The sequence below is a fragment of the Aulonocara stuartgranti genome, assembly GCF_965226115.1.
Source record: "Aulonocara stuartgranti genome assembly, chromosome: 7".
In the NCBI taxonomy this organism is placed as follows: Eukaryota; Metazoa; Chordata; class Actinopteri; order Cichliformes; family Cichlidae; genus Aulonocara; species Aulonocara stuartgranti.
The window spans coordinates 2,095,993-2,110,750 of NC_138945.1; the positions used below are offsets into that span (position 1 = coordinate 2,095,993).

General features: G+C 44.7%; 2 protein-coding genes across 2 annotated transcripts in view; one reads left to right on the top strand and one right to left on the bottom strand.

Annotated features, from left to right (window-relative positions):
- The first annotated feature begins 318 nt into the window (after positions 1 to 318).
- The window catches only part of tdrd12 (tudor domain containing 12), a 30,270-nt gene continuing 15,830 nt past the window's right edge, over positions 319 to 14,758 (top strand). The window contains exons 1-14 of the mRNA XM_082540124.1: positions 319 to 418; positions 527 to 688; positions 771 to 907; positions 10,491 to 10,610; positions 10,688 to 10,743; positions 10,839 to 10,924; positions 11,011 to 11,173; positions 11,557 to 11,624; positions 11,710 to 11,819; positions 11,896 to 11,961; positions 12,044 to 12,095; positions 13,248 to 13,273; positions 13,366 to 13,434; positions 14,496 to 14,570. Of these exons, the coding sequence (XP_082396250.1) occupies positions 377 to 418; positions 527 to 688; positions 771 to 907; positions 10,491 to 10,610; positions 10,688 to 10,743; positions 10,839 to 10,924; positions 11,011 to 11,173; positions 11,557 to 11,624; positions 11,710 to 11,819; positions 11,896 to 11,961; positions 12,044 to 12,095; positions 13,248 to 13,273; positions 13,366 to 13,434; positions 14,496 to 14,570 (1,232 nt within the window). The 5' untranslated portion in view covers positions 319 to 376. The remainder of the gene's footprint in view (positions 419 to 526; positions 689 to 770; positions 908 to 10,490; positions 10,611 to 10,687; positions 10,744 to 10,838; positions 10,925 to 11,010; positions 11,174 to 11,556; positions 11,625 to 11,709; positions 11,820 to 11,895; positions 11,962 to 12,043; positions 12,096 to 13,247; positions 13,274 to 13,365; positions 13,435 to 14,495; positions 14,571 to 14,758) is intronic.
- Positions 4,229 to 6,017, bottom strand: LOC309711503 (E3 SUMO-protein ligase ZBED1-like; the record flags this gene model as incomplete). Its single annotated transcript, XM_082541896.1, has 3 exons — positions 4,229 to 4,621; positions 4,711 to 5,339; positions 5,732 to 6,017. The coding sequence occupies 3 exons, from the start codon at positions 6,015 to 6,017 to the stop codon at positions 4,229 to 4,231; spliced, it is 1,308 nt and encodes a 435-aa protein (XP_082398022.1).

Consider the following 14,758-nt stretch of genomic DNA (forward strand, 5'->3'; position numbering starts at 1 on the left):
ATTTGCACATAAAACACTACATTGGACACATGTGTCCCTTCATACTCTGCCACCCACTGGTCAGCCCGTGGAGTGGTAGCCACCTAAGTGGACATGTAAAAAAAACCAACCAAATCTTAGAAAAGTATGTTTAAAAAAAAATGAAATTCAAAAACCGTCTTTTCATGCCTAAAGATGAATAAAAAAATCCTGATTGTGGTTGTCATGATTCATGTGCTAAAGGGTTAAACCTTTAAAATATCACTTATCACAAAGGTGTTTCAGGTGTGATTACTTGTCACCTCCATAACAGAAGATAGCCTTTATTAGTTCCCCACGTGGGAAATTTGTCACATGTCACTGGGAGAGGGTGAAACAAAATAAGTGTAATAATGAAATGCAAAGATTGAAGACTTTATTTTCTTTAATTTGTCAAAATGTAAGTTAGGTATTTAAGTGAAGTTCAAGCTGAGCATCAAGAGGTGCAAAACATACCTTTCTATGCAGCACAGTGATGATGATGTGTACTTCAAACTGAACTCTGCAGGTGGAGAACCCATCGTGTCTCTGGGGTGCCATTTTGGGTCTCAGCGGCGATGTGGAGACTTCAGAACATTACAAAAAGCTACATTTTCAGATGAACCTCTTCTACCGCGACACCACGCAGGACGTGTGCACGCTAAAGCCTACGTCGTTGGAGGAAGGACGGGTATCAAGACGTCAGAAACATTGTCGCTCCTGCGTTGGGCGAGGTGATAGAGTAAGGAGATTTGTGTGTGCTTTCCTGTCAGGTGTATGTGGTGTACTGGGCGGTAAAGAAGTCGTGGTTTCGGGCCGTGGTGGAGTCGATCTTCGTGGACTCGGTTTCCTGTCAAGCTTGTTGCTTTCTGGTCGACCACGGAGAGAAAGTCGTCGTCCCCTCAGAGCAGTAAGACCAGAGCAGCTTGGGAAAAACTGCTTCCACCTCATATCACACACACAACAGTCGGGTCAGAATAGTGGACACAATATATCTTTAGGCTTCATGCAAGAACATTTTCAGCCTGTAATCTTAAACCTGTTGGGCCTTCAGTTAGACTTTGCAGCGCCTTTAAAGCTGGTTAGATTTAAGTGCTTCAGAATAAAATATAAGGTTTCAGGTTAAATCTAACTGATAATCCTCATATTTAACACATTTAACATAACTGATACTGCTAAAACATGGCTTCCCACACACAGACTTCAGAATCAGAGAGACTTTATTTATCCCCAAGGGGCAATTAAGATACAACAGAGCAGCATGACATTGAAGATAAGGACAGTGCCTAAACAGGCAAAAAGAGTGAGATAATAAATACACAGGATATACAGTATATACACAGTTTTAAAAGTACACAATTTCAAAATTAAAGTGACTGAAAGGTGAATAAATAACTGTAAGTGACTAAAATGGAGTAAAGTGTCGGCAGTATAAAGAGCGTAGAGTAGTTTATGTTTCTGGTGTTGGAAATGTTCTTATCGGCTGGAGCTAAAAAGCAGAGGGGCTTTGGGGACAAAGGTGGCGCTCCTCCTCTCAGTCCTGCAGGAAATGCAGCGGAGGCGCCGCCCAGAGGGGAGCATTGAAATTACAGGGTTCGTACGGGTGCTTGAAATCATTGAAAATACTTGGATTTTAATGTTGTCTTTTCAAGGTTTGAAAAGTGCTTGAATATCAGATGTGGTGCTTGAAAGTGTAGCTGTATTTCATTCACCACAAATAACTATCTGATTGAATAGTTTTCTTATCAGATAGAGAAATAAAATGAGTCGCAAACTGTAGAGGCAAATTTTCCCCGCCTGGCTGCCTTGTGTCTGTTTCAATATGTGACCCCACCCCTCCCTCGGACAGTCGAGGATGAGTGCGCTAACACAGCGGTCCCCGGGCCTCGGACCGGTACCGGGCCGAGAGTTGAGGCTCAGGTGTGAAATGTGTGGTTTTCAGGGTTTTTATCGTTTACTCGGTTTTCCTGGGTCTTTTCACGTGTGTTATGAATAAATCTCCTTTTTTTCTGTACCGGTACTGGTTTTATTTTGTTGTATTTATCCGCGACACCTTAAAGGCCGGTCGGTGAAAATATTGTCGGGCATAAACCGGTCCGTGGCGCAAAAAATGTTGGAGACCGCTGCGCTAACATTCCTGTAGGTCGCTGTTTTAATGAGTGTTTGATGGAAAACAACAATGGCGGAGTTTGCGCTCTCCAGTCGCATGATAGTTGAGTCCTAGTAAATAATTTTCCAGTACGTGTACGTTACACACGCTATTTTTTAAAATTATGATTATTATTTTGATATCAGACTCGCTGGAGAAATGATTGAAATGCACTGAGTGTGATGCAGTATGGCAGCGCTGTTATGGAATATGCTGTGAACTTAGCTAACATTATTTAGCAGTAATATGAGTTAATTTACTCAAGTGAAAGCTTTAAACATTAGCCTGATACATAACTAGCCAACTTAAGGCTTTCTGGTTAACCCTCTGGGGTCGACGGGCCCAGAGTCTCCATTTCAACTTGGGTCGAACGTGCGGACTTCAAACTGTATACCAGTGTTTAAATTGTGTGATAGGCCACGTAAAACCGATGTTTTTTGTTTTCAGTAAAACAGTGGCGTTTACTCCGGGAAGAAACTGTAAAAGATAAGATAAGATAAGATAAGATAACCTTTATTAGTCCCACACGTGGGAAATTTGTTTTGTCACAGCAGGAAGTGGACAGTGCAAAAGTTATGAGGCAAAAATTAGAATACAATAAGAATAAATACAGTACACAACTGTACAGAATAGAATAAAATACTATATACAGTAGAATAAAATAAATATACAATAAGATAAAAATAGAATACAAATACAAATACTATATACAACTGAGTAAAAATACAACGATGACAGAAAGGATTATTGCACTTAGTATTATTGCATATGTATGGATGTGTGTGCTTGATCAGTTAAAGTCTTTATTATGGAGTCTGACAGCAGTGGGGAGGAAAGACCTGCGAAATCTCTCCGTCCCACACCGTGGGTGCCGCAGTCTCCCACTGAAGGAGCTGCTCAGTGCTGTCACAGTCTGCTGCATGGGGTGGGAGATGTTGTCCATCAGGGATGACAGCTTAGCCGCCGTTCTCCTGTCACTCACCACCTCCACTGGGTCCAGAGGGCATCCTAGAACAGAGCTGGCCCTTCGGATCACCCTGTTCAGTCTCTTCCTGTCCCCAGCAGAGATGCTGCCGCCCCAGCAGACCACGCCATAAAAGATAGCAGAAGCCACAACAGAGTCATAGAATTTCTTCAGGAGTGGGCCCTCCACCCCAAACGACCTGAGTCTCCGCAGCAGGTACAGCCTGCTCTGCCCTTTCCTGTAGAGGGCGTCTGAGTTATGAGTCCAGTCCAGTCTATTGTTCAGATGAACACCAAGGTACCTGTAGCTGTCCACAGCCTCAATGTCCATACCTTGGATGTTCAGTGGTTGCAGTGGAGAATGCTTGTGCCTGCGGAAGTCTACCACCAGTTCCTTGGTTTTACTGGCGTTGATCTGGAGTAGGGCTGAACGATTATGGAAAATAATCTAATTGCGATTTTTTTGCCCCAATATTGCGATTGCGATGCGATATGCGATTATTTTTTAAGGTCTTTGTCTTCTGTATTATTAAACAAAGACAAGCAATACATCATATAGTATGGCCAATACTATATTACATTAATTTTAAACTGTTCTTTCCTGGAAGACAGACCTCTGTTATGATGACATGAGGTGATGCATGAATTGATGACTGACATTTTTATTTAACTTCTTCAATCACAACAGTATATTTGAACATACACAATAGTTTATTTTTAGCTTACAAACATCTGAGCATAAAGTGCTGACAAGGAACCCTGGTGTAAACATTAAAATGAAAGTCAGTACAATGTGCAGATTGCAGAAATATAAATAAAATAAATCAGTGGCTTTACCACACTCAGTTTTTCGACATCTGTGAACTACTAGACAGTCATTAAATTAAAAAATAATATTAAATAAATAAAACTAATAAATAAAAAATACACACATCTTACTGTAGTCAGTAACATTACACATAAAGTGCAAACATAATAGCAATTGTATAAACACACACACAAACACGCCTTTAAATTAAAACTGGCTGAACATCTTGATTATCTGCAGTAAGTAACAGCAACACAGCACAAACTAAAGTGCACAATGAGTACGGCTCAGCTAGCCATAATCATCCTAGCTCACAGGTTTTTTGCTAGGAAGACTAGCATATCTACTTTTGCTGGCTTTAAGGATGAGCGAGTGCAGGTCACTATATTCCCTCCAGTGCTGAACAGACGCTCTGAGGGGGCACTTGTGGCTGGCACACACAGATATTTGCGGGCCATCTTGCACAGTCGTGGAAAGTGAATGTTGTGCACCATCCACCAGGCTAAGGGATCATCCTCTCCGTCAATGACAGGGGTCAACAGGTAACTATTCAACTCTGCCTCCACGACATCTTCAAGTGGCAGAGGCAAAGCTGAAGAGGCCGCACTGGTTTTAAAAAGACTACCAATAGTCTTCTTTGCCTTTCCCCCAGAGGCCTGTGCACTTGGAGAATTTTGAGCAGTTTCAGTGCGAGACCTCTTCTCCTGCCAGATGGGAAGAGAGACATTAGTTTTGCAGTTAGCTTATTTTTAAATATTATGTGTTTGTGGAAATATAATTTTCAAGGATTTACCTGATTATGTGTACGTCTAGCCGATTCCACCATTTCTGTCTTCAGTCGGGCCTTAATGGCAGGAAGGTTGTCTGCGCTGATGTATTGCGTTTTGAACCTAGGGTCCATGAACGACGCAACATCCAAAAGCTCCTGGGTGTTGAGGTCACTATACTTGTCGTTGAGGTATGCCAGGACCTTGGTTTTAATTGATCTAGTCAGATCAGTGTCCGCAGCATCTTCAGCCAAGACTGATGTTGCCAGAAGATGGAGAACTGGCTTGAGGTAGGAGATGCTCACATACTCTTCTCCAGAAAGAGCATCAGTAAATTCGGAGAGAGGATGCAGTGCCTTATGAATGGACTCCAACACTTCAGCATCCTGCCAGGTTGGGATGAGGGAGCGTGCATGTCGGTCACCTGTCAATACCTGCGATATGGCTTTCATCTGTTCCAGCACTCTGGCAATCATTTTCTCTTTGGACCCCCATCTTGTAGGGCACTCAGTAATGAGAGAGTGCTCAGGAAGCTTAAGCTCCTTCTGTGCCTCAGTGAGAGCTGCCTTTTTCTTCCAACTGTGCGAGAAGTGCCCCACCAACTTCTTGCACAGCCCAATTGCTCTTGATACTCTACCATCTTTGATTGCATTTTCTGGAGGGAAAAAAAAATAAAGTAAAAAGTAAAATTAGTGTTAGACATACAATTGCAGTTATGATGCAAGGTTTCACCATTTCTCTCTCTCTCTCTCAAATTCAAAGTTGCTTTATTAGCATGACTATGGGAACAGTGTTGCCAAAGCTACTGTTACATACATCATGACATACAAGAACATAAGACCATAAGACAAAAACAAAAAAGAAAATACATAAGAAGAGGTGGGTACATCAGGGTGGGGTTGACATAACATATCTAGAATTAACAGCAGTAAAGAACAAGATAAATAATAGTGTGGTGTGTTTGTAGGAGAGAGTGATACACAGGCTCGCACATACATGCATGCACACGCACACACTCTCTCTCTCTCTCTCACGGCAGTAACTTACCAATAGCAAGATGTAATCTGTGTCCGAAACACTGGAGCCTGGTCCATTCGTTCAGCTGTGCTGCTTTCACCATATTTGACGCATTGTCCGTCGTTATGCAGACAAGGTTGTCTTCAGGGAGATCCCAACACGCAAGCCCCTCTCTCAGGCCAGCAGCAATGTTTTCCCCTGTGTGGTCTTCGGGGAAGTAGGCCGTTTGTAGGCTGCGAGCTTCGAGGTGGAGGTCTTCGGTAATGTAATGCACCGTCAGACTTTGATAGGGCTCTGCTGTACGGCTTGACCACATGTCTGTTGTCGCCGCAAAAAACTCAACAGCCTTTAACTCCGCTGCGACCCTCCGCCTACATTGCATATGTAGCTCGGGTATTGCAGTCTGACTGAAATACGTGCGGGAGGGCATTCTGTACCTCTTATCCAGTGTAGTTACCAAATTATTGAACCCAGGCTTGGTCACCGTATTGACGGGCATCATGTCTTTCGCGATGCAGTGGGTTACTGCTTTGGTGATTTCCACGTGCCGTTTTGAAGTGCGTTCATATGGCGTAACACCATCAAACAGTTCGGTCAGTGATCCTTGCCGAGTAACGTTACTAGGTTTATTCTGCACACTACTTGATTTTTTAGCCATACATCTACCATACTCTGTTTTGTGCCGAGTCTTAAGGTGCTGGTACAAATTCGTAGTGTTTCCGCGAGATGTAGAAACTCTACCAAGACAGGTTTTACACAGTACCTGACTCTGTGCGACATCATCTGTTTTAAACCCAAAATATTCCCACACGGCTGATGTTCCATTCCTCTTTGGTACTAGCATCCCCGCAGGCTCTGGTTCTGTTGAACCTGAGGCCATTGTGTAGGCTACAGCTTTGCTTGCTAGTTCACTCTCGGTAGACTGTTTCAAAACTTTGCTCCCCGTGTCACGTGACCAGAGTGCAGCCTCTGTGGTTAGACAATCTCGTTTGATCATATCACATGTTTTACTCGCGCATGTCACGTAAACGGAGTATAATCGCAGCGTATAATCGCAGCCTTTGCGGTTAGAAAATTGCACTTGATCATGTCGCGATATTATCGCAAATGCGATATATCGTTCAGCCCTAATCTGGAGGTAGTTCTGCTGGCACCAGTCCACAAAGTCTTGGGTCAGACCTCTGTACTCCTTGTCGTCCCCATCAGTGATGAGGCCGACTATTGCAGAGTCATCAGAGAACTTCTGCAGGAAGCACTGGGTGGAATTGTGGGAGAAGTCTGCAGTGTAGAAAACGGCGTTTTCTAAGCGCTAGCAAACACGCTTTGCTTGTGAGTGAAAAACAACAGTTATTGGTGAAAAAAGAAAACAACTCCTTCTCTATTGGTGGAAAAATGTACCATGTTGACCAATCAAAAAAATGATATGGCAACATGTGGCATCTGGTTGTTTGGGAAGAGGGGGAAGTTTTAGGAATGAGCGAAAGAGAGAGACAGTTTTGATACGTGAGAAATTTGTGAGGTTTACCGTGTTTGGAGTCTCAAGTAGGGGTGGGCGATATAAACGATATACGATAGGAACGATATGAATTTGGCCAACAATAGAGATTTTGACTATATCGCGATAGCGCATGTTGATGATGTCATCTAGCTGTGCCTGTTGTGGTCGAAAGCATCGCAGCGGCTACAACCATTATCATTATAAGTGCCTGTTGGTTGAAAACCTGCGCCAGAGTTCTGGCAGGCAGGCCAATGATTTTAGAGCACACTGATGCAGTGTGCTGCAGTCTGTTCTTGTTCTGAAGGCTGAGGGAGTGGAACCAGCAGGTAATGGAGAAGGTCATGATGCTTTCCAGGAAGGCGTAGTAAAGTCATCATGATGGGTGTGCTGACTCCAAAGGAGTTGAGTTTCCTAAGGAGGTATAGCCATCGGTGGCACTTCCTGAGAATCTCCTCTGTCTTGGCAGAGAATTTCAGGAGGTTGTCAAAGATGGTTCCCAGGTATTTGTACTCCTCAACTACTTCCACTGGCTTCCCGTGGATGGTGGTGGTGGCTGCCTACTGGAGAAGGTCACCACCATCTCTTTGGTTTTGCTCACATTCAGTTCAAGTTTGGATCTGTCACACCACTCTACAAACTCCTGCAGAGTGGGCCCGTGGTGCTGTGAGGGGCCTGACAGGAGAACTGTGTCGTCAGCATATTTCACCAGGTGACAGAGCTGTGTGGATCTGCAGTCATCGGTGTAGATGATGAAGAGCAGGGGGGAGCGCACACAGCCCTGGGGGGAGCCAGTGGAGGTGGAATGGAGACCGGAACGTTTACTGTTTAGAGAAGGATAGAAGGAGCTTCACGGTGTCCTTGGTCGTGTCCAAATTCATGGGCTGCATCCTCCTGAGGCCGCATTTGTAGACAGATTACATCACAGCGACGCGCCGAAGGCTGTCCAAATTCGTAGACTCCTCCGAATGCAGCCGACGGGTGTGTCCTTCGTGGCCCACCATATCCCAGAATTCATAGCGCGGCCCAGCCAAACTCCAGTTTCCAATAATGGCGGCCGCTACTAAGTTTTAAAATTACTCATACTAATCTTTCTGGGTCACAAAATAAACTTTTAACATATTTTCAGGCGAGAAAGTAGCTGTGTAAACTTCAAATATCTGCTCGGTTTATCAAGATATCCCATATTTGCAAAAGTGCTTCGACGTTTTCGGAGACGTCTGCTACCCACCAGCTCGACAGCTAGCCGGGAGCTCGAGGGTTACTGATGCGGCCGAGAACGGCACATCATTTTCAGATCACCGCGGACTTTCGCTACTCGGGTTAAACGTGATATATAAGTCACTTAGACAACCTACAAATGTTATTGTTGGGCTTTTTTCAATGTTTTGTTTGTTTGTGAGTAAATCGGTTTGACTGAGATTAAAGTTATTAGATTAGATAAAATAAAACTTTATTAATCCCCCTCCTCCTTGGTTTTCACACAGCTGAATAAACGTCAAACAGAAAACTGATTAAACGGAAGTGTGAGACGGTCGAGAATTTACGCCAGTGTCCTGACGGCTGAGTTTATTAAACTCCACCGAGACAGCGGTGACGCTAATCTGAAGGCTAGACCGTCCAATTTCACGGCCATTTACTTCCGGCCTACCCGACCCTCTGAGGACCCGGCCCACGTAGACCGCGAAGGCTGGGTCCTCAGGAGGATGCAGCCCATGAATTTGGACACGACCTTTGTGTGCCAAGAGAGGGACTGTGTTAGTGCATGAGAGGGTGGTGCAGACCTCCTCCAGCTTATCTGGGGAACACTGAACACTTTGCTGTTACACTCAGCTCTCTCTTTACCACAACGAGCCGGTGCACAGTGTCTGCACCGCCGACCCAATCTGTCAGTTTTAAAATATTCCATAACCATCATCTCATATTATTTTGTCTTAAATGTTCTTGTCTTTCTTTAAAAATGGCTCCTATCATTTCTGGATGTCACTTACATTATAATTTCTTGGCACTATCCTATGGAGAACCTTTATTTCCTTTCTTTTTTTCCTTCTTTGCAGTGAGTGTGGGGTGTCAGATTAAGCTACGTGGTCCTCCACCTGTTTTCTTCCTTTTCTGTTAGTTTCTGTTAGTCTGTTAGTCTTGGTTTATGGGTTTGGAGACAAAAATACAGGAGGCCTATCTGTTACGGAGGAGAATAGGAAGACTTCAGGGGAGTTTTATGAGGACATGCAGACGGTTGGTATGACAGAGGAGGATGCTGGGATAGGAGGAGAGTGAGGTCCATTTTTAGATAATCCGTTACTGATTTATTCCCCTAGGCTCTTATTTTGAAAATCTAAATCTGTGGGGAGCTGTAAAAAAAAAAAAAAAGGAAAGAAAACTTTTTTTAAAACTGGTTCTGCTGCGTGATTCTAGACATGAAGGTGCAGAGAGCTGCGCTGCATTTACTACCAAATGTTATATGAATGATGAGAGGAAGACTCATGTCAGGGGTGTGTGAAAAAAACAAAACAAAAAAAAACACCCAGCACGCCCCTGCGGGCGGTTTATCCTTCAAGCTCGGGTCCTCTACCAGAGGCCTGGGAGCTTGAGGGTCCTGCGCAGTATCTTAGCTGTTCCCAGGACTGCGCTCTTCTGGACAGAGATCTCCGATGTTGTTCCCGGGATCTGCTGGAGCCACTCGCCTAGCTTGGGAGTCACCGCACCTAGTGCTCCGATTACCACGGGGACCACCGTTACCTTCACCCTCCACATCCTCTCGAGCTCTTCTCTGAGCCCTTGGTATTTCTCCAGCTTCTCGTGTTCCTTCTTCCTGATATTGCTGTCATTCGGAACCGCTACATCGATCACTACGGCCGTCTGCTTCTGTTTGTCTACCACCACTATGTCCGGTTGGTTAGCCACCACCATTTTGTCCGTCTGTATCTGGAAGTCCCACAGGATCTTAGCTCGGTCATTCTCCACCACCCTCGGGGGCATCTCCCATTTTGACCTCGGGACTTCCAGGTTATACTCGGCACAGATGTTCCTGTACACTATGCCGGCCACTTGGTTATGGCGTTCCATGTATGCCTTGCCTGCTAGCATCTTGCACCCTGCTGTTATGTGCTGGATTGTCTCTGGGGCATCTTTACACAGCCTGCACCTGCATCCTATTCATGTAACCCCGGCGGAAGGGGCTACATGAATAGGATGATGGACCTGTGTGTGTGTGTGTGTGTATATGTGGTTTGTTTTGTTTTTTTGGGGGGTTTTTTGCATCCGTTTGGTTTTTAACTCTATCCCCTCTGAAAGGATCCGGGTGGCAATGGAAAACTTCCTTCAGCTGCCTTTCTGGGTGCAAAAGTTCCACCTGGCGGGAATCAAACCAACAACCCTGCGAGTGTCTCTGCTTGAGGAGAAGGCAGAGCTCAAGTAAGGCGAGCTCATCTCACGTAGTTTGGAGGCTACAACGGAGCACATTTGCAGATATTTATTGTGTTTTTCTGCAGACCGTCAGCTCGGTGGGACAGCTCTGCCACGCTCTTCCTGCACAAGCTGCTGCAAGGTGAGTGTTATTGCTGCTGCTTGAACGCCATTAACATTAGTTTTTATGTTTCGGTGCGATGCATCTCTGAGCTCGACTCGTCTTTCATCTCACAGCATCGACCCTAAAGGAGGCCGTGCTGCTTGAACCTGAGTCAGACTCTACCCCTATCAAGCTTTACGTGACTGTTGGTGACATCAAGGTGAAGTTTGACTAAAAAGCCTTTATTTTGCACGCAGACTTGTTTGGAGACATGTGATCACGTTTGTATTAACCTTTCTTAAACAGATCTGTGTGAATGACGACTTGGTGGCGAAGAGGTTTGCCTACTACAGCACAAAATCAGGCGACGGCCTGGAGGAGGGAGACCGACTTCCTGTGATGCTGTCCTACAGCATCTTAACCCAGAGCGTCTCCCCCAAGCCGACAGCACAAACCCAACCGCCTCCCGGTAAACAGATATATGAACTCTGGCTCACCGCTCTCAACACATGTTGGTTTCATCCATGTTTGATTTGTCTGCAACAAATCAAACATGGATCCATCTGCTGTGGTGGCCCCTCAGGAAACAAAGGAAATAAAATACCTGGTAGTTTGCATTAATGCTTAACAACACCTGCTCTTAACAATTGGCTACTTCTCTACCATCATTTCTGCTCTTATGAGCTTTTCAGTCTGAGCTCTGGATCGCTGCAGTGCCATGATTTGTTCTTTTGCATTCATCTTATTGCTGCCGAGCTTTATTTGTCGGGCTGATGGCCTGAAACATGAAAGAGAGTGCACCTTCTTATTCATATGACTGTATTTGTTCCGGTGCTTGTTTCTGTGTCCCAGATCAGCAGAGTCTGGTTGAAGCTGGGGGGGCAGCTGATTGGCTTACAGCTCCTTCCCTGCTTCCTCAGGTATGCAGCCCTGCTAGCTCACTCACTTTTATCTGTGTTCTAATGAAACAACCACATGTGCTGAACTCTCACGTCTCTGCTTTAGATTGTACAACACAAGCTGGTGAAGGCTGGAGGTGAACATCGGTCAGTGGTCACAAAACAACAGCTGTCTCCAAACAGCCAGTCAGGGAGCGGCTCAGACGCAGCTGAGAGGTGAGCGCCCGTTCAGTTGTTCAGTTCAGCAGAGTTCCGATTAAAAGCAACCAAGTGGCCTCTGTTCACTTTTCAGCAGCTCGTCAGACGACGCAGACTCGTCTCTGGCTGCAGCCCTCACAAAAAACCATCAGCTGTTCAGGTGAGTTGGCCACAGTCTCAGATCGCAGGCACATGATGTTTTATATCATCATGTGTGATGGGCTGTCGCCCCCTCCTCACAGGTTTCTACAGTTTATGAAGCCGGGCAGCAGTTCCGAGCTGGCAGCTCCCCAGGTGAGTGCATTTTCCAACATTGCAGGTGCAGGTTGGACCAACTAGGTTCTAACAGCTGAGCCCGCCGTGTACTCCAGCGGTGTCAGCAGGGGGCGCTCATTAATGTACACGTGTCGTGCAGGCATGAATCCTCCTGAAGGTTTGAGTTGATACTTCATGCAGGAGGAAGCATCTCAGTCAGCAGCTGGTTGTTGTAAATGTCCAGTCGGCTTGACGTGCTGCAGGTTTGCTGCACTCGTACAGAAAAAAGAGCAGCTTTTAGATGATGCGCCCACTCCTGACTGAGATTTGGATTTCCACCCGCTCATAGTAAGAACATTTGAGCCTGTGTGGTACGGCTGTGTCAATGGAAAATTGTATTTAGTAGTCGGTATAATCTTTTAGTGATATAAGTTTGCATATGGTAGAATGCTGCATGTAATCATTTGTGTGTAGAAGTATATAGTTGGTGGCATATTGAAAGAATGTCTCATCCTAGGAGGTCTGTAACATTCTAGAGCAGGGCTGCCCAATCCCGGTCCTCGAGAGCTACTATCCTGCAGCTTTTAGATGCATCCCCACTCCAACACAGCTCAATCAAATGGTTTGATTACCTCTTCAGCATGCCATCGTGTTTGGCAAAGGCCTGATAACAAGCCATTCATTTGATTCGGGTGTGTGGGAACAAGGATGCATCTAAAAGCTGCAGGACGGTAGCTCTCGAGGACCGGGATTGGGCACCCCTGTTCTAGAGTGTTCACCCCCACATCCTAGGAGCATGGGAGAGGTCGTACCTTGTTTTATTGTTTTATGGTAGGATTAACGTAGCTATATTTGTTTTAGTCTAAGTGCCTTTTGGTTTGATGAACTGTTGGACTTTGAGACCAGCAGGTTTAGGGAAGATTTTATGGGGTCACACTGACCACACACACACACACACACACACACTCACACTCACTGAAGTATAAAATAAAGACAGGAGGCCGCCCTTGCTAGCAAGAGTTCTGTGTGTTTCTCTTTGCTGAAGAAGTGTTTTAGAATATATTCCTTAACAGGCTGCTATGAGGTCAGACTCAGGACAGACTTGGTGCTGTTAGTGACTAAACTCTGTTCCATCCTGTGATGTTTCTGAAACTAAAATCCAGAATCTTGTTTGGTTTGTTTTCCCTGCAGGAAGCTGAGGTGTTGCCTCTGATGAGGTAAAAGACAAAAATTAGCCCAGATAGTAGTCTTTATCTGAGCTGATTGCTTCATTTGTTGGGTTCCCCTCACTGACTGCAGTCTGTCCCAGCAGTGAGAAACCAGGAGCTGAGAATCTTCAGAGCTGTCAGGCTGAATCTTTGGTGGATGAAGAGGCAAGGTAGAGTACTCTGCATGAGGAAAAACCAAACCAAATGGTCATACTAAGTACTCTTAGGGGTATGTTGGAGTGCAACAACAGGACCTGCATTTTACATATATATTAGGGGTGCAACGATACTCGTATCGATATTGAACCGTTCGATACAGTGCTTTCGGTTCAGTACGCATATGTATCGAACAATACAACATTTTTAATTTATTTTATCAACTTTCCTTCTGACGATGCTGTCTGTGTTGAGCGCTCAGTGGATCTGCGTTCGACTACTCTGCCTAGGCTGCACTGTCGACGTGTTGGCCGTCCAGCCCCACGCATGAGGCGATCCGCGGTAGCTCGTTAACAGAGATTTGCCGTGTTGTGGCGTTAACGTCATTTCAGATTAACGCTGACAGCACTAGTGGGAACACAACGAATATGACTGCACATTTACTCCGACAGCATCCTAGTGCAAAGACAAGTGGAAGCAGACAAAAACAACAAGCAGCATGCTACAAACTTTACCCGAGTCATTTAGACAGCCGTTAGCACAGGATTCTCCTTATAGGGACCTGATATGTTTAATATGCTGCTGAGAATATAGCCCAGAAGAAGCTATAGTATAGCTTTTATTTTGAAAGAGCCATTTCTCTGTAATAAACTCTCTTTTTCAAAGATGAGTGATTCCTCAATCAGATTAATTTTTTTATTACTTTTGTTTCAGCAACATTAAATTTAAAAACTGTACTTTTATAACTTTAATAAATAACAAATTAAAAAGGCATGAACATTTATTTGTATCGAAAAAAATATCGAACCGTGAATCTTTGCACCCGTAATATATTCTTAGATTCTACCAGAGTAAAAATTAGTGTTTCTGTGATGTCGGGCATGTGTGCAGCTCCTTCTCTGTGTAGTTCTTCCATCTTTATCCTTTTATACCTAAACAGAATTCCAGTAGACTGTTCCACATTCCCGGGAAAATCTGATGAGATTAATTAATATTAATAATAATGTGTGCTTTCTCCACATTCAGCATCTTTGTCTTCACTTTAAACGTGTTTCTGATTTTCTCTTTTAATCAGCAGCTCCAGCACATCTGTCGCCTCGGCTCCAGCAGAGGAGACCCAGCGCAGTGAGAAGGACTGGGCCTGTGCACGGTGAGCTGCAGTTTTTCTCTCTCAGGAAGCAACGACACAGGTCAACCTGATAGAAACACGTTACAGGATAGAAGCTCCTGCACACTGTGTTTTAACCATACTGCTCCTGTCTTTGAGCTTTCCTCGATCCCCATAAGACATAAACACTGAGTAAAGACATGAAATGTTTTTCATTTAATTCAATTTTA